This window comes from Peromyscus leucopus, chromosome 10 (genome assembly GCF_004664715.2).
Source record: "Peromyscus leucopus breed LL Stock chromosome 10, UCI_PerLeu_2.1, whole genome shotgun sequence".
Taxonomy (NCBI): Eukaryota; Metazoa; Chordata; class Mammalia; order Rodentia; family Cricetidae; genus Peromyscus; species Peromyscus leucopus.
In genome coordinates, this window is record NC_051071.1 from 80,795,540 (window position 1) to 80,815,245 (window position 19,706).

The 19,706-nt window shown below is 42.1% G+C and overlaps 1 protein-coding gene across 1 annotated transcript in view; it reads left to right on the forward strand.

The window, feature by feature from the left end:
* The window catches only part of Fras1 (Fraser extracellular matrix complex subunit 1), a 337,326-nt gene that overhangs the window by 72,788 nt on the left and 244,832 nt on the right, over window positions 1-19,706 (forward strand). The window contains exons 2-4 of the mRNA XM_037208856.1: window positions 2,913-3,039; window positions 11,941-12,033; window positions 19,532-19,691. Of these exons, the coding sequence (XP_037064751.1) occupies window positions 2,913-3,039; window positions 11,941-12,033; window positions 19,532-19,691 (380 nt within the window). The remainder of the gene's footprint in view (window positions 1-2,912; window positions 3,040-11,940; window positions 12,034-19,531; window positions 19,692-19,706) is intronic.

Consider the following 19,706-nt stretch of genomic DNA (forward strand, 5'->3'; position numbering starts at 1 on the left):
ATGAGATTAGCGCTTCTTTCCCTCCTTCCCTCTCTTTCCCCTCTTTCCCAGGCTGGGATCCTCCTGCTTCCATCTTTAAATTGCTAGGATTACAGGCATGTGCCATCATACCCAGGATCTACACATATGCATACATGAGTGTGCCCACACTTATATGGGTGTATATATGTACGATATATACACATACACACATATACATATATAAATAATTTGCGTTTGTGTTTTTGTTTTGTTTTGTTAGAGACAATGTCTCATGTAGCTCAGGATAGCCTTGAACTTGATACATAGCTGAGGCTGGCCATGAACTCCTTTTCCTCCTGTCTTAGCTTTCCTAGTGCTGGGATTGCAGGTCTGTACACCTATGCCTGATGTATTCGTTTCGTATAGTTTTGGTTATAGTTTGTGTTTGTTTTATTTTTGGTTGCGAGCCTAGCCTTTAATGGCAGAGCCATCCCTACTTCGTATTTCTTGAATGACTTTGGAGAAGCCCTCATGCACAAAGCCTATTCCCTAACCTAAGAGATTATGAGTTTAGCCTTGAACTGAAAGTGCTTGCCTGGGGATACTGTGCTTATCCAGTATAAATCTGTTGCTTTGTTGGTCATGATTTTCTAGAAGAACTGAATGAATGGTGAACAGAATTGAGGGGCGGTGGCTGTATTTTAAGAAACCAGCATGTGCGATTGGTGTGAGTACCAGGTTTAATCATCTGTAAGGCAGGTCAACAGACTGGAAACTCAGAATTTCTGTGTTAGACTCTTGAGGCCAAACTCCCCGCTTTCCAAGAAACTTCAGGTTCTACAAGGCCAACTACTAATTGGGACCCACTGATGCTCTAGAAGGTTGTCTCTTGGTTCAAGGCCAGCTGATGATATACTTCAGTTTCATCTACAGAAGAAAGGTGGTGCTCCTCTGTTCTTGATGGGGTTGTATTCTGGCTAGTAGTAAATTGGAAGCCTAAGTTGAAAATGTCATTAATAAACTAAGCCCCTGAACATTATAGCAACCTAGTTGACCCTTGTGATGGTGTGGTGGACTGAGGGCTGTGGTCTTCTGCCTCTCCAGCATCTCCAGAGATCACCATACCATTCATTTCTATCTCCGGAAAAGATCAACATCCAAAATTGTAGCAATGATGTCTAATGAACAAGTGTATCTTTTGTACTAACCCCCAATAAACAAAAACATAAATTTGTGATCATTTGTACATAGCAACACAAATTAAGATCTGGTCAAATAAATAAGAGGGGACTGTAGCCTAGCCAGGTTGAGACACAGACTTTACTATCCACCAATATCTCAGCTCATCTAAAAACCTAATTTAAGTAATACTGGGACTCCAGTGACTATCAGAGGTTTAGATATGGCTCTTATTGTATTGATTAGTGCTTCTATTGGTTGGCAGAGAAAATAGGGCTGAGAAAGTTTAGGAAGGAAGCCTTCCCCAAGAAACCCATGAACTAATATCTATTCCTTTAAGCATCTCTAGTGTGGCAGGCTTAGGAAAATTAATTAGTGCTCTAAGGGACTTATGGTCTGGTCTAGCAAGGCTACCAAGAGCTTGAATAAATGCTATAAATTGTGAGAGTGTTCACAGACACAGTGGAGTCGAAGAGTGGTTGAGGAGCCGTACCTGGTAAGGGTCAAGGACAAAATGGATTCATCCCTAAGATGGATCCCTGGCTTCATGAACATGGTTTGAAGAAGTCAGAGCAGATCAGGAACTACAGGAGGGGAGTGGAATGTGAGACCAGGGTGGGGAAGCCAGTGGCTGGACCTGGAACTGGGAAACTCAGCCTGCCCTTGGAGATCGGGAAAGGCCATGTAGCGCCTGCATTTTGTTCTGTTGGAAATAAAGATGTACCACAGAGTAGATATGAACAGAGAAGCACACAGACAGTGTTCTTAAGGCAGATGAGTGTTTTGAACTCGGCCAACAAGTAAGTATGGCTGTTGTAGAGGTGGAGCGGGAACCTGTGTTGGGAGCCTGTGTCATTTACATTCCTCATTGCTTCCATGCAAAGCCATCAGAGCCACAGCTGAACAGCCAGAAATAGATTTCTGTTGACTCTCTGAGAGACCTGGGCCAAAAGTGACTTTAAAGTGGGTCCGGCTGAAATAAGGATCTAACATGATGGAAGACAAGGAAGTATAAAGACATTTCTGAGACTTTGAACTGAGCCCAGATTCACTTCTATTCATGGTCATTATATTTTCCTTTCCAAATTGTTGACTAATAACCCTAGACCATCAGTTTCTATTTATCTAATTCCCTTATGTTCGTGATAAAAAGAATGGTGAGAGATTCTTATGAATGGTACCCATACTTAGACTTAATTAGTGCCCAGTGTTCCCAGCACACAGTTAGGCACAGAGCAGCCATCCATTGCATGCGTTAGTAGATCTGTCTAAAAACATTGTACTGCTCCTGCACATCCTTCTCGTCACTGGTAAATGTTGACATACATAACGGCAGGGAGCTGGCAATTGAAGTTAGCCATGCTTTTAGTATCTAGCGGTAAATCCTGCTTTTTGGATGGTGGCTAGTGCTAGTCAGTGTCATTTTCTTTTCAACCTGCTCAGATGGTTTCTGCTACTTAGCAGCATATAAAGAAATTTCAAGTCTGCAAGCCGCGTGTCTGTCCTCCCGAGGTTTCAGGCCAATCAATAGTTTTTACTCTGGGTATCGACAGCTCTCTGCTGAATGCCCTTGTCTTTGGCTACGTGGGCTGACTGTTGTGAAATGGATTACATGCTTTTATTGCCACTTGGGGTTTAATCAGTGACCAGCATGTTCTGGGCATGGTGTACCTGTGACTTTCTTTTGCCTTTTTAATCACTCAAGACATGGGGCTATTGATGGTACTGCTTTTGTGAGTCACAGACCTCAACTGATCAGTTTTTTAACTCAGAGCTTCTGCTTCCTTGCAGGATGCCACGATTTGGAAGCCTGATTCATGCCAGAACTGCCGTTGCCATGGTGATATTGTGATCTGCAAACCTGTTGTTTGCAAGAACCCTCAGTGTGCCTTTGCGAAGGTATGGTTTCCTAATTGTGTCCCAAACTTACTGGGAAAGTCAGCAAATGATCAGGTTTCTAAATCTTTTGGGTCATGTTTTTACAACTATTTCAGTCTCTAATTGGAAACTAAACGCAACAAAGTAGAGAATTTTAGCATTCTGCAGTTAAGCATATCTTCATTTTCACTTATTAACCATTTATTCCTAGCAAAACATGTAGTTAGAGGTTTTACAGATGTCACTGCCTGGAGTGTGATGGGAGATTAGTGTCCAGTCCCACTTTACAGTGAGAAAAGTAAAGCCTGGAGACTTGAAACAATTAACCGTGACTATACAATTAATAAACTCCAGCTCCGGGATTTTACCCTGGTCTGACAGGTGCCAGAGCTGCTGACAGCACTCATGGCATCTCCACACCATCCACTGGCTTGAAGTCAGGCCTGGCTTCGTAAAGAGGGGTTTGCAGAAAGAGTCTGGGTCTGTTGGCAGTGTTGCTGGGCTGCTGGACCCATGGGAAGCAGCAGAGCCCCGACTCCAGCATCTCCTTATCCAGGACATCTCCCCTATTCTCTTCTGCTCTGTAAACATTTTCAGTTTTTTTTTTTTTTTCTCAGTATATACCAGTTTTGTTGGAAAACTGTTTTTCTGGTTGCTGACTCTTTTCGAGTTAACCTATTTTTTAAAAGCTTAACTTTTAAATGCAAAAATTGAAACTCTCCGGAGAGGACCAATTATTTTCTTTAAAAAACATTCTGTCAGTCTCACAAGCACGGTTCATTTTTCTAGTTTAGCCCCTTCCCCCAACAATTAATCTTGAGTCTTTCTGCCTCTCATGGTAATAAAGCACTCTCTTTTTCTCCCTAACATTAGAATGAAAACGTGCTTTATAGATAGTTAGGGTTTCTATTGCTGTGATAAAATACAATGGCCAAAAGCAACTTGGGGAGGGAAGGGTTTGTTTGGCTTGCATATGTCAGGTTATAGACCACTGAGGGAAGTCAGGGCAGGAACCTGGAGGCAGGATCTGAAGCAGAGGCCATGGAGGAACACTGCTCACTGGCTTGTTCTTCATGGCTTCTTCACTTCATTTTCTTATGCCCAGGACTACCTGCCCAGGGGGTGACACCACTCACAGTGGGCTGGTCTCTCCCACGTCAACCATTAATCAAGTTAATACCCCACAAACTCACCTGTAGGCCAATCCTAAGGAGGCATTTTCTCAGTTGTGACTCCCTCTTTCCAGGTATGTCTAGGTTTGTGTCAAGTTGACAAAAACCAACCGGCACAGATGTTTTTTAATTTCTGCATGGTATTATCATTTAATTTCTGCAGGGAGCGTGTAGATATTTACATTTGCTAATAGTCTGTTATATGCCACGGATCTTTCTACCATATGAAACAAATATTTCTAAGAAATTACTATTTATAAAGGCCATGAAGAGAATCCTTTTCCTATTTCATGGGAATATTTGTTATTATAGAAGAGACCCTGAATTAAATGTGAGTCTGGATTATATTGTTGAAAACTAAACTCGGTTTTTAATATATTTTTACCATTATATGTTAATAGTTCAGAGTAATAGAGTTAATTATGGTAGTTCCTGTCAAATTAGAGAAACTCTGTGCCAGCTGTCTATCTATCTTGGGAATGATAACTAGAGTAAATAAAGAACTAGAAAAAGGGAATGGCAAAAGAACAATCGATAAATGGGAAATGAAATAAGCAGGTACTTCAAAGGGAGTACAAATGGCCAATAAATGCATGGAAAAATGTTTAAGCTCTTTAGTCATCAGAAGAATGCAAATATAATCTTCTCTCATGCCAGGGGTCAGTGAACTAAATTCAGCTACATCTTATTTTGTATTAATTAAGAATATCTGGGGCTGGAGAGCTTACCCAGTCAGTAAAGTGCTTGCCTCACAAGCTTGAGTTCCCAAATCCCATGTCCAGAATCCAAGTTAAATATACAACAAAACCCCAAACTGGGCATAGTGGTGTGTGTGTGTAATCTCAATGCCAGAGGGCAGAGACAGGCAGATCCGTGGGACTTGCTCGTATCTTAGCCCTTGAGAGGCCAAGACAAGGGGATTCCAAACTCACCCTCTCTGCTTAATCTTTTTAGCTTCTCATGATCACTCTGCTTCACATATTGAGCTGCCTGGATATTCTCTAAATAAAGGAACACACACACACACACACACACACACACACACACACACACACACACACACAATCAAATCAACCAAACAAGAAAGAACAGTGGAATGCAAAGACCCTATAATAGAAGTATATCTGATATATAAATATACATATACACAGACACTCTCTCTCTCTCTCTCTCTCTCTCTCTCTCTCTCTCTCTCTCACACACACACACACACACACAAAGTATATGTAGAATCATATAAAACAAAAAGAATTATTTTACATCTTTTAAATGACTAAAATATCAAGGCCATAATTTGGAAAAAAATTATATGAAATCCGTGTTCTGTGTCCATAAATAAAGTTTTATTGAGACACAGTCACCCTCACCTTTTCTTTACTGTCTTTACTACCTTCATGGTAGTTATCGCAGCTCTGATGTGCACTGCACGTGGCCCCTGAATGCTAACATTGACTCTCTGACTTCTTACAGATAGTTTCTGATTCCTGTTCTGTATCTAACTCTGGAACTCACTTTTTCTACTTTTTCTTAACTCTTTCTCCCAACTCCTCAGGCCAGATAACTTAAATCACCCCTAATTCCTCTCTTTCTCTCGCATCTCACATCCTGCACACTTGCAAATTTCCCAGCTCCTCCTCTCCAGGCTGTGCATCATAGGCATGCTCTCTCTGCTCTCTCGCAGGTCATTTCCCTGGATTCCCACAGTACCCTCTGAACTGGTTTGGCTGATTCTGAACCTGCCCTTTTCACAGTGACAATAGTATAGTAGCCAGGATGATGCTATTAAAATTGAAGCCAGCTCACGTTGCTTCCCTCTTTAAACCTCTCCAGTGGCTTCCCTTCCCAATTAGAATAACTGCTCACAATGTACTTCATACCGCTTTGTAGACCTCTAATTAATCTTCTGTTAGCCTTCCGCTTCTTCACTCTGCTTTAGAAATCGAACCTTATTGCTGCTCCCTGGACAGACAGACAGACAGACACACACACACACACACACACACGTTTGTATGTTTGTACATGTGCATCCTTCCCCCACACCTGAGAAAGAACACTTTTAGTGGGAACAGCAAAGTGCAAAGTTCTCACAGCAGAAGCAGTATATGATGTGTGGATATCATGTGTACATATTTGTGTGTGTGTGTGTGTGTATGTGTGTGTGTGTGTGTGTGTGTGAGAGAGAGAGAGAGAGAGAGAGAGAGAGAGAGAGAGAGAGAGAGAGAGAGAGAGAGCGCATATGTAATATTTGTCTGTGCATAAATTCATGGCTTAATCCCTCATTTTCTTTGAGTCTTGCCTGAATGCTATTCTATTAATTTCAACTCTCCACCACCAATTTCACACATTTCAACTTCTTTCATATTTCCTCTCTCTTTTTCTTGACACTAATTGCTAGCTAACAAACTATATATTTTACTAATTTCTTCTGTACTGTCTCTTTTAGTCATTGCATCTCCTCAATATCTGCAATCATACCTGACACACAGTAGGCCCTCAGTAAATACTGTTGAACGATGTATGGGAGGATGAATGAAAGATGAGGCTAGAGAAATAGTCCAACATTATAGAGAAGTTTGAAGCTATACTAGGTAGCTTAGAGTTTAATTTTTAAGATGATATAGTGTAATAACATCATGTGTGAGTGGAATATCCAGGTTTCCTTCTAGAAGGATCTTTCTGGTTTTCCAGAGTTAATATATGATACTATTAATGAGAATGTCAATCCAGAGGCAATGAGAATAACCCAGGAGAGAGAACAAATACATGAACTACTGCATTGTGTAGGGATCGAGAGGAAATGTCAAGTGAAATACATATCTAGGGTTGGACAGCAGAACTTGATGAAGGCTTAAAGATGAGGAATAAGAAAGGGAGGAGTGACTGCTGTATTTATGACCTAACGAGTCTCCAACTGATTATTTAATATATGTACATATAGCTCTATTTATCATCTACCATTTATCTATAATCCTATCTGTCTATCTGTCTATCTATCTATCTATCTATCTATCTATCTATCTATCATCTATCACCTATCTATCTCACACATGGATACCAGTATTTGTAGAGTGACCCAAAGAGGAAAGGAAGATTTTGCTTTGCCTTCTTAGTTTTTGATAGTTTCAGGATCAGGTCAGGAGGGGTGGGGATGGCTCAGGCTGCAGAGAGAAGCTGAAGTTATGTGGTTAGATGTGAAGAGAACCAGAGAGCCAGAATCAATGAATTAGAAAGGGTTCCTCTAGGGAAGAACAGAGTGGGATCCAGAGCATGGAACTGGAGTGGGTAGAGGTAGAAAAACAATCCTTTTTCCTAGGATTGGAAAGGAAGAGCCATGTGTGGGTACAGTACAGTTAAGTATGAGGGCAAGAAGGGGGTAAGGTGATATTGTAGTTCGGTGATGACCATCCGACGGGAGCCACTCAAGGGAGAAAAGACTTATTGGAAGTCACTGTTCGAGTGGTGTCAGTCTGTCATAGTCTGGGGCTATAGAGCAGCTTGGCTCATGGGAGCCAAGAAGCAAAGAGAAGAATCTGCTTCCACTTATGAGTTTTGCCCTTTCTTCTTCCTATCCTATATCCAAGGCCCTAGCTTATAGGATAGTGTCACCTGTGGGGGGCCTGCCCCCACTTTACCCTGGGTACTCTTGAGGAGAGAGGGATAAGAAAACATCAGGTGAAAAGAGAGAACTGGTTGACTAGAGGAAAGACAGAAACACAGGATAGCTTTGGGAGGACCTGGGTCAATACCCAATGGCCCAGAACTTTATTCAAAAGGGCTTTTTATAACAGTGCCAAGGGGCGAGACAGAAGATCTCCATCTTGCTAGATACAGCCAAGTGCAGACCCTTCCAAACACCTGGTAACCACGCCCATGGTCAAGTCATCCCTTTATGCAGCCCTGCTGGTAAAGCTCAGATTCTGTGACCCTGAGTAATTTGGGCCTCCACAGTCACCAACTCTCAGGGAGGGGCTCCTCATCCTATCCTCTGTGGCAATGCACTCGGGGGAAGTACTTTATTAATTTCCTAAGTGCTTCTCAATGCAAGCACGTGGGCAGTGACTAGCAGCTGCCACAGAGTGTATGAGAGTAGAGAATGCTAGGGAAAGGGAGTGGCCGAGGTCAGGTAAAACATTAGTGGTGGTGTGAGGACCTGCAGGAGCACATAACTACCAACCAGTGGGAGTTCCAACTTGCATAGTGATGTTGTTCCCATGGCAGTTCAAGCCAACTCCTATAAGAGAAGAAGAGGCACAATACATCTTGGACTAGGACTTGGCTGTGCTAATGAAATAAAACAGCGAAGCCATGGGAAGTGGCAGGTGCTGGGGAAAACGGGGCCAACTTGACACTGAACGTATGCCAAGGAAAGATGTGCTCAGGCCTCTCTTTGCAGGAAAGATGAGTGGGAGTGAAGATGAGAGCCAGCTGAACCCTGGGAACCTTGAATGCAGAGCTGAAGGTTTCCGGTCTGCAGCAGGTTAGAGGGTGGGGAGAGGTCAAGTTTGACCACGGCCCCGAGGCTCTCAGGAGAAATAGAAGGATTTCTTAAACTGAGATGATCATGAATGTACGAGGGTAGAGTGTGGGTCTTGCCACTTTCACATTGAAGTTGTTCAGGATGGTGCTTAGAAACAGAGGCAGAATGTAGATGCCAAGCCTTCTGTGAGTGAATGTGAGAGAATGATCAGCAAAGGTATTTACTTGGTAAAATTATAATAGTTAAACTATGTAAACACAATTAATATGTGTAACTATTATTGCTTGTACATATAGCCTACATGTTTGGTGTGATAACTCTTTTATACATTGTTTTCATTTGTCAATCATGGTCTGAAAATATTAACTGGAAAATTCCAGACATTAATAATCCACATGTGCTAAGTTGTGTGACATGGGATCAGTAAGATGACTCATCAGGTAAGGACACTTGCTGTTGTGGCTGTCAATCTGAATTGGATCCCTAGGACCTATAGGGTGGAAGGAGAACGCCGACACTTATAATTTGTTTTCTGATCCATCCAGATAACCCACATAATTAGACAAACAAATGTAACAAAAACTTAATAAGAATTGTGTGAAATTATGCAAAAAAAATCTTTTACTAGTTATCTTAGGGCACTATTGCTGTAAAAAGAAACCATGACCACAGCAACTCTTATAAAGGAAAACATTTAATTGAGTTGCTCAATTAGAGTTCAGAGGTTTAGGTGGGAAGAAAGGAAGCATACTGGCAGACATGGTACTGGAGCTGAGAGTCCTTACATCTTGATCCAAAGGCAATAGGAAGTAGTCTGTGATCTGGGATCTCAAAACCCGCCTCCACAGTGACACACTTCCTCCAACAAGACCACACCTTCTAATAGTCTCACTCCCTTTGGGGGCCATTTTCTTTCAAACCACCATACTAGTACACTCCATCCTGTCCAGTTGTTCCCTGACCCAACACATCCAGGCTGTGCATGCTTCTTTCCCACTCGTCATTTAGTGGCTGTTTTGATATGACAGAGTTTACATTCAATTAACTCTTATTTTACTTCATAATTTCCTCAAAGCATAAGAATAGAGATGGTGACAGTTTGTATATACTAAATGGAAATCTCAAAGTGTTCCCCTTAAGTGAATTGGTAAAGTTGTCAGTTTATTATGGAAAGAAATGAGTGTTGAGACTATCAAGATCTGTAATACATTCACAATTATATAACTTTTATTATAGCATATTATTATGTTTCGAGAATTGTATTATTACATAGCTATTATTGTTAATCTTACCGTTTTTTAGTTTACAAATTAAATTTGACTGTAGGTATTTATGAATGGGGGGAAAAGCATAATACATCTAAGGCTTGGTATGTCTGCAGTTCAGGCACTTATTGGGGGCCCTAGGACACATTGCCTGTGGAAATGAGAGCACTGAGTATGTCTTAGCTATAATCATTAAGTTGTCCTCATTATTATCATTAGTTGATTCTTCCAGAACCTAAACAAACCATTTTGCTGGCTCCTCTGCAGTCTCCGTTGATAGGTCTTGTTCATGCAACCACTCCTCAGTGCTGTAGTGTAAAGCTTGGAGGGACGGTAGGCCAGTGTGCTCAGTGTGTGATGCAGCCATCCCAAGTCATGTGAGCAGGTGGCAAGAATCCCCGTGTCTCCATCTCCAGCTACTTGTATGCAGCAGTCTTGTATGAGCACTTATCTCTCATGTCTAATGTCCCCCCCCAGACATTCAAGCTAAGAACCCCCCTCCTCCTCCTCAACTGCCACTCACAAATAAATAATACTACATTTTAAAATGCTTTTGTGAAGGCTAAATCTGAAAGTTAGTTTGTTCTCGAGAATGTGGAAAACTAATATTTGGGGTCATGATATACCCCTTGGAATTGTCTGTTCCACCTGCATTTCTCTCTTGCTCCTTGAATCTTTGTTGATAAAAAAAAAATTGGATTATCTCATTTCCTATCTCTATGAAATGCTTAGTGGAAATTATGCTAATGTCGTTTCCATTGCTATCTTTTCAGAGATTAAAGTGTAGCTTCCTTTTTGGGTTCAGAAGACACCCTTGTGAACCATTGTTAATGTTGCATAGCATGGGGGGTTTCATACAATCTCATATAAATTTTATTCTTTATCAATAAAATAAGGATAATTTGATGATTGCTGTTATGGATGAATTTTGTTCTAGATTTACAGTTGTAAATTATTCCTCATTTCTCACTTATTCTTTCAGATGTAGTTAGATGAACTGAGGGGTCTCTTGTTTTCATTCTGAGTAGATGCTTTGTAGACCTTCATCCTGCAGGTGGACATGTCTTCCTGGCTAATACAGATCTTCAGGCACTGTGGTCAGATCACTCATTGCCCATTTGTCCACATCTCTGAACTATGGGAAAGACCTAATAGGTGGATCATTAGATCCTAAAGATAACCTCTTTGTTCTCCTTGTGTGTCCACTTCTTTTTGTCAGTGTGTGTGGTACTGGGGATGGAACTTAGAACCACACATGTACTGCAGGTGCTCCCCCACAGAGCTGTATCCTTAGCCTCTAACTTTAAGCTGATTCTTCACAGTAGCAGATGCATTATTAGTTGACATCAGAGACAAATCCTGAGGTATCTTCTTTTTTTTTTATAATATCATGAGCTGCAATTATAGAAGCCGCAAGAACAGTTCTTTACTGGCACCCAGGAATCTTAATCAGTTTTCCTTGGTACATCATGCATGCCCCCAGCACGGTACTACCTCCTGTCAAAACTTTATCCTTCAACCTCCGTCCCTCTTCTCTGCTTCCAGAAGTGAACCAAAATGTTTAGACACTCAATTCCATATTCCCTGCTCCCGCATTAGACCTTGCTCTTCCAGCTCTGTAGCAGTTTCCTGCTCCAGAATCTTTTGTTCTCTTCCAACAGAAGCTAACAATACTTAGCAAAATAAGCCCCTTTCTCACTCCATCCGCTTTGCTTGTGTGAAGGATTTCTAGCAGAAATAATTCAACACTCCATTACATTTACATGTGAAAAGGCCCAGAGGATTGTTTTTTTTTTTTTTTTTTTTTTTTTTTTTTTTGCTCCAAAGAAATTACTTTCCAAAAAAGCACCTCATGACAGAGAATCCTTTGTGTTGGTGTATTTGCTTTACCTTGTCTGTCATTGTTAACTGTGGAAACTCAGGAGGTTTAGGGAATCTCAGATACTCGGGTCTGATGAACTAGCATTTGCTGTTGTGATTTCATACTGAGCTGCTTTCAAATGCCCAGGGAGAAGTGCTGCGGATCGCCCCCAACCAGTGCTGCCCCAAGTGTGTGCAGAGGAGTCCTGGCTCTTGCCACCACGAGGGAAAAATCCACGAGGTAAGTGTTCTGTGTTCTAAGGCTCAAGGTTCACTTATGGGTCATTGACAGAAGAAAGCTGAATGTTCAATCTGGCTTGCTAACAGGTGGACTTTTCACTTTTCTTCCTTGTATAGTCTGACTACAGAACCAGATATGGGAGGCTCATTTGGCTTTCTGTGGGTGCTGAGGGGTTTTTTGTTTGTTTGTTTGTTTTGTTTTGTTTTTTGCTTTGAACAGGATGAAAAGTGTCCTATTCATCCCATAAGCTCTATGTAAATATTTGTACATTGAGTTTGTGTCTGCATAAAGAGTAGGCTGAGAATGTTGATTTTGAAGAGCTTGCAGTGTTGAATAATAACAGTACCACCCTCCTTTTGTATATTCCACATGGATTTTCATTTGATAATTGTCTATAACCCTGACCTGGTGAGTAGGGCAGATGTGACTACTCCCGTGTTAAAGTTGAAAAAAATTAAGCTGCAAATAGCTTGAACCATTTGTCAGTGTCATGTTACTTGTTAGTAAATGACATAATCTAGGTGTGAATTTGGTCTTTTGACTCATAGTTCAGGAATGGTTCCCTTAAGATACAGTTTTTCAGTCTCAGAACCATCAACCTTTGAGGCTTTGTTTTGGGGTCATCCTAGGAACTACAACTAGGGAAGTTTACAGGCATGGCCAAAGTTCCCTTAGACTATTACCCTTCCCTCTCAGACTACTACCCTCCCCTCTCCTTCATCAAGAACCAGAGTCCTGAGAATCTGTCCCTTTCCTCCTCAGATCATATTTTCTAGATCCCATAAGCTTAATCCCATACTAAATACTAATTCAAATACAATATTGTGAGATTTATAGTAGAAATTATGAAGATAGTTCCTTTCTACACTTGCTAAGGCTCACCCTGTTGTACCAGGTAAAGTTGAGCACAGTGAAGAGGGAGAGGCTCTTTGCTTTAATGCTCATCTTCCACCTGATACAATACGTTCCTGGAGTTAGCATCTCTGCCTATTCAGGAGAGAGCGTGGGTTAGCAGGATTTGATAAACCCACTCTCGGGTGCTATTCAGTATATGTACCTAAAACTCAGCGAGTACAATGCTCATGTCTCCAAGGGCCAGATCATCTTACTCAGCCCACTGTCTCCTAGTAACAGTAGGAAACATCTCTTTCCGTTCTACACAATGTCTTGCTGAAAGACACCCAAGCAGGACCCGCACTGGGAATGTCACGATCCCACCTGTCAATATGTGCTGCTTGAGCCAGTTTGTTCTGTAGGGTGGTGGGTGTCGCCTTGAACTGCCACATATGATCCCTGTGAAGCAGAGGTGTTCCTGGGCTGGCTGGTGATGGAATTAATGCCATTTCATCATGACGACTGTTGTTCAAGTTGACTGAAATCTATGCTGGATATTTGACATGCAGGAGAAACAAAATACAATCAGGATCTGGGCTGGGAGAGAGAAAGCTGGACACATCCAAACGACTTGATACCAGAGATAGGTACTTAGAGATGTTCAAAAAGTTTTTACAGCACCCTTGCAAGGGTTACCCTCACAATTCAGCATGGATCATCTGATGGGCACCATCTCTTTACTTGTGCTACGTTTGTACACATTATGATCTTGTAATCTTTGAGTTGTCTGAGAACAGTAACAATCGTTTAAATATCTATATAGTTATCGTTGCCTGTTAAACTAACCTAGAACTTGGCACTGACCATTCTTCAAAATAGGTACTCAGTGAAATCAAAGGGTGACAAACCCAGGCCATCATTCAATCCTTTCTCCATCCTCTTCAGCATCCTCATTCCAGCAGTATGGTGTCACTGTCATAAGTGGCTGGGCACTTCTATGGCACAGATCTGTTGTGGGGTAGTTATAAACCTCCTGTGCCTCTTAATTTTGCCCTTCCCTCGGCCTCCCTTGCAGCTCACTCCTGCTGCAATAATGCTAAAAGCTCTAGATGGACAGGAACATGCCCATGCATGGTTTCCTATGTGTGCTTTCAAAATTCTTCCCCTCGGGAAATACTATCGTTACATTTCTGGTACTCGATGTAACTGCAGAAAGGGTTGAATTTTGAGAACTGTGGCCTTGCAGGGAAATCTTTCATGTTCTACTTCTTCAAACAGACTGGAGAGGGGTGCTTTTTAAAGTTGTGATAAAGTCACATTTTCGTCACGAATTACAATGATTATGATCTTTGTTTTCCCATTCTTGCCTCTCCTCCCTGCTCCCTATAGCCTTAGATTCTCTTTCAAATCCAGTATTACTGATTTTCCTGAACAGGTTAACATACTCATCTGCGTTTTTCTGGGTCTGGCTTTGTCACCCACACTGCTAGGATTTTCCTGGCTTTCGGTCCCCCACCCCCACCTCTCCCTCTCCCCTTTTAGCCTATTTAGGAAGCCATTTTCAGAGTGCCTTTACCTACCCCTGAACAGCAGTTAGCCTCTCTTTGGCTCACGGGTTGCATCATAGAGGGCTGGTTATGGTTATGGTTCCTGGCAGCTGTAAATTAGCCTGGGGTTTTAGGACTGTGCTGTGGTGTTCCAAAGTAGAAGCTTGGACCTGGGGGAGAGATTTAATAGAGGCTTTAGGGTAGCCTGGGTATGACAGGAAGGGAAAGCTGAAGTGATGTTGTTCCCAGTGAGTGTGGCTCAAGCTCAGGAAAGTTAACAGAAGGTTGAGTTCAGGGCTCCATGGTAGGTACCCCTTGAGTGAAAGGCTAACCCTCAGAACCAGATGCCTCTGCCTGCAGAGGAGTCAACATCATATACAACTCTGAACTCCTCAAGCCACCCCAAGCCTGAAGACTTTTCCTTGGGTGAGGGAAACACTGGAGGCTTTTGGCTGCTTCCAGGTTGTTGAGGAGTGCTGTGTGGTGCATTACAGCCAGGACTGGGGAACACAATTTTCCCTGATGGGGTCCCTATACATTCTCTTTGGCATCAATCCTGCCAACCTTGCCAACCAATCAGGGCATAAGGCTCAACTGTGTTTTTCTGAAGAGGTGCTCGAATGAGCTGAGCAGTTGGCTCATAAAGAGGAGGGGAAGGCACCATTTGTCCCTTCTTCTCTTCCCCACTCATTTAATCCCAGCACACGATAGCCTAAGTCTAAGAAGAAAGTGCATGGAGATTCACCTCCTGTGCATCCCCCTGAGTAAAAAGGGGTAAGGAGCCTGGACGCTTACATTCCGTTCCATGAGGGCAAAGGAGAGCTGAATTATGTATGTGAGAGAAGAAATGAATATTAAATTCAGCTTTGTTCTACTCAAAGTAGAGGGTATAATTATATAATGCACGGAACACTCTGAGATATTTAGTATTCTGAATTTATAACCTTATGAAAGGAACAAATTATGTGAAGAAAAAAATTTTTTTTTTGTTCTGTCAGTGAGCCAGGCAGATACTTTATGACTATATCTGTTCTTTGGGCTTCTGTCAACACTCACTAACTTGTTAGTTGACTACACAGAAGAATATATCCAAGATGGCGTCTGTAGGATTTGCTTTTTCCAAGTGTCAAAAATCTCATGTTTTCAGATGGTATTCATGAGGGTAAGAGGGTACAGCAAAAGTTGGTTCTTGTGGGAGCCTTGCTTGATGCATCTGTTACTCCTTGATTTTATAGAGCTCCCCTTGCTGCCAGAGTGTTTATTAAAAATAATGCATTTGTAAATGGGTAGGGAGAACCCTGCGAAATTATTTATATAGATATAAATAACATTTGGCATGTGCTGGACCCCTTGATCTCTAGTCTGAATGCTTTGCATACGTTATCAGTCCTCACACGCTCAGGGGAAGGACGAGACACTCATTCAGGGAGAGAGGCAAAGACAAAGATGGAGGAGGACATGTTTGCCTCATCCTCCCTGGAGATGAGGTAGTAATTCTCTTCCCTTGCCCTGTGCACTTTGGATCGCCTACAGGAGCCAGCTGTAAGGCTTTGACTTGAAACAATGGAGTCTCCCTCCTGAATGATCTTTGGTATTCCTGTAATTCTCAAGTTTTTGTGAAGGGAGAAGCTCCTGCTTCATGTCTTGTCTCCTGAATAAGATGATAGATTCACATGATCACAGAACCCGAAGGTACTGAAGAGATTTACTAACACAGTGGCCCTTTCATTTTACAAATGAGAAACCTTGGTGATTGACAGGCTGTTATTACAGTTAATTTTTGTGGTCTGTGTCTGAAAGGTGGTATGATTATAGATGTTTTAGAAACAACTCAGTGAACTTTTTTTTGTAGTAACAAGAAGCAGGGTCTTGTTTTAGTGCACTGAAATGTCTAGACGCTTAGAAATATGACCTTTTGTCTGTGGCCATATAATGACCCTGTGTGTGCCCAAGCTCATCTAATGTCAGAAAGAAAGCAAGGCCGGGCTTGGTTAGCAGTGGCATGGGAGCAGTAGCTGGCTTTTAATGAAATGGAGCTGCTCACTCCAGGTTGTTTTATATATCTTTCAATTGGACTTACAGTAGGTGATTCCTTAGATAGTTTAAATAGTAATTTGCTTTGTCATGACAAAAGTTACAGTATTCTATTGAAAAATAGAAAAATACGCAAGCAATAATAAAATCCCTAAGTTGCTCCAGTGTCCTGAAGCCAGTGTTTTAAGTCTCTGGACTGTTGTTTCGTGTTGCTGGAAGAGGAGATGGCAGACGAGGCAGGTAAGCAGGTATGCAGGTTGGTGGGTAGATAGGTAAGACATGCACATGTTCTCAGCCAGGTGGGAACTATGTGGAATGCCCGGTTTGTGTCCTGCCTTCTAGGTGATAATGCCGTAAGTAGTTTCCCATAGTACTCTTGGAGAACATTGTTCTCTGTTAGTGGCCCTTTGGGTAGCTTTCCAGTTTTCACTAAAAGGTTTCCACTTTCACTAGAGAGAACCAGGTGGAATCCTTAAACTGGAACCTTTTGGCATGTCATTGATCATTTCTTTTTTCATAACTTTTTAAAAGTTAAATTAGCAGGAAAAAAAAGCATCTTTAAAAAACAAAAAAACAATACCAACCAAACAACCAAGCAAAAACAAACAAGATAAACAAACAAAAGCCAAAGAAATCCATGAGCTCATAGTAGAAAGGGTGGGGGAGGACTAAATGTCTTCTTTCATTTTTAGAATGTTTAAAATGCTTACCTGTCAAGCAAACTTTGACTATATCCTTGTTTTGACTGTGGCAATTTGATGTGCATATACACTGTGAAATGATGTCACAGCCAAGTTAATTAGAATAGCCATACCACCCATGCTACACATTAGATCCTGGAATCATCTTCCCTCACAAGTGAAAGGGTGCATCATTTATGCAGTATTTACACATTACTGTTCTGCTGTGGATGTTGTCAATTACTGCTGTATCCAACGAGAGCCCCTTCTGTGTGCACACATGAGCCCTAGCTTCCTCTTCAATGTGGTGCCTTCTAAACCTAAGTTCCTCATGAAAGACACACTGTTGCATCATCTCATTTTTACAGACAAGGAAGAAAGATTGACGTAACTCCATTCCTAAGATAAAAAGGGCTGCTGAGAGACCTAAAAGTGTGCAAGCTACTACTGGAAATGCTTGGCTTAAGCCACAGCACGTGTGTGTGTGTGTGTGTGTGTGTGTGTGTGTGTGTGTGTGTGTGTGTGTGTGTAACTGCCCTCTTGCATTCCCTGGAAGTCTGTCTGGAGGAGAGCGTAGTGTGATAGTGAGCCGAGTCCCAGATCCCTAGATTACAATGGCTACCTGATACTATGGTTGTTGCAGTAATAACCCAACATTTTCCTAATTCCATAACATTAGACTTGGCCTGCTTGCAAAGTGAAGGAGTACTGACTTGTTCTGGTAAGATAAGGCTCCTTTGTGTCAGGATGGAAAACTATCTTGGATGCCAGTGTGAAAAAGCAAGAGAATTGCTTTTACAAATACTAGATGTAATCCCTAGGTTGTTTCGGTGACAGAATGCCTAGAATGTGTGATGCTTTGACAAAAATCCATATATGATGTATGTTGAAGCACACCCATCACTGCTAGCTTTAAAAGAGGCAAATTGGAACAGGTTCCAGTATTTAGGAAACTATTCATCAAACTAAGTTTACTAAGTATCTTGGGGAGTGCACCATTGGTCCATCCTGCAATGGAGACCGGATGCCGGGGCAGCTGTTTTCCCAATCAGGCAGCACACACATCGGTGTTGACATGCTGGCTCATTTGGCATCACATCTGAGAATGAAAAATTTAGATACTTTGGGTACTGGCTAAATTCTATAACTGCTCAAACCCCGGAGAATGCGATAGTCCAGCATAAAGTAGCTTAGAAACATTCTGTATATGCAGATGGATACCCTCACAGGGATAAATCTTTTGCTCTATAGTTTGTGGGGAAATTGCATAGAATAGGGGCCTCCTTTTGGCCCCTCTACATACTTCCTAGCAACGTGAGATCTGTGTGTGTGTGTGTGTGTGTGTGTGTGTGCCAGTATGTAGAGACAGAGAAAAGAAGAGAGAGAATATAAGTGTGAATATGAATGAGATTATGTGGACTAATCAGAATTGACAGCCAAAGAAGGAAGCAGATTAGAGTGAGATCTATTGAAAGTGATAGAATTTGGGGGCCAGGAGTGTAGCTCAGTAGTAGGTGAATGTGTGCCTAGCATTTGAAAGATCAGTTCAGTCTCCAGCAACCTTCCAAATTAAAGAGCAACTTGATAGACTAGGTGTGGTGGCACACACCTGTGTCCCTTGCTTCTTGGGAGGCTGAGGCAAGATTACTTACCCCAAGGAGTTTAGGCCAACATAAACAGCATTTCGAGCATTTGTCTCAAAATAGATGATAGAGCTACCATGAAAATCCCTCCAAAATATGTTTGTATACATTTTACTTTGGGAATCATGATTTCTTCAAACGGTGGGTGTGATGGTATTAACTGTCAACTCGACAATCTAGAATTAGCTAAGAGGCAGGTATCTGGGCATGTCTGTAGAGTATTACCTTGACGGCACTAATGGAGGTGGGAAGTCTCACCTGGTGTGAGTGACACCATTCCCTGGACGGGATTCTGGACTGCGTGGGTGGAGAAGGGCCGAGCAGAGGCCTGCATTCATCTCTGTGCTCCCCGAGGATGCAGTTGATGTAACCGAGTGCTTCAAACTCCTGACATCGTACTTCCTTGCCGTGAATCTGAACCTTGACCTGAACCAGAACAAACCCTCGCTTCCTCAAGTTCCTCTGGTCAGATTATTTTATCACAGCAAGGAACAAGGACAAGGAACTAAGACAATGGGATTGGAGTCTTTTTTTTTTTTTTCTCCCCATCTTTCTGAAAATTTCAAATACAAACATCTTGGAGGGAAGAGAAAGAAAACTCATCTTTAAATTAGTCTCCAGTAGAGAACCCTGCAACGTCTAGTCAACCTTGCCAATTCAGTCCTTTCCCATCTTTCCCGTGCTGTACAAGGTTTATGTCCGTCCGGTTGGCCGAAGTCTGGGGTCTGCAGCTAACCTTCTTTTTCCACTTGGCTTGCAGCATGGCACAGAATGGGCCTCAGGCTCGTGCACCGTGTGCTCTTGCACTCACGGAGAGGTGAGATGCTCACGCCAACCGTGCTCCCCGTTATCCTGTGGACCGAAGGAGCTGGAATTCCTGGCTGAAGGAGGCTGCTGCCCCATCTGTGTGGGAACAGGGAGTGAGTATGGCCTGG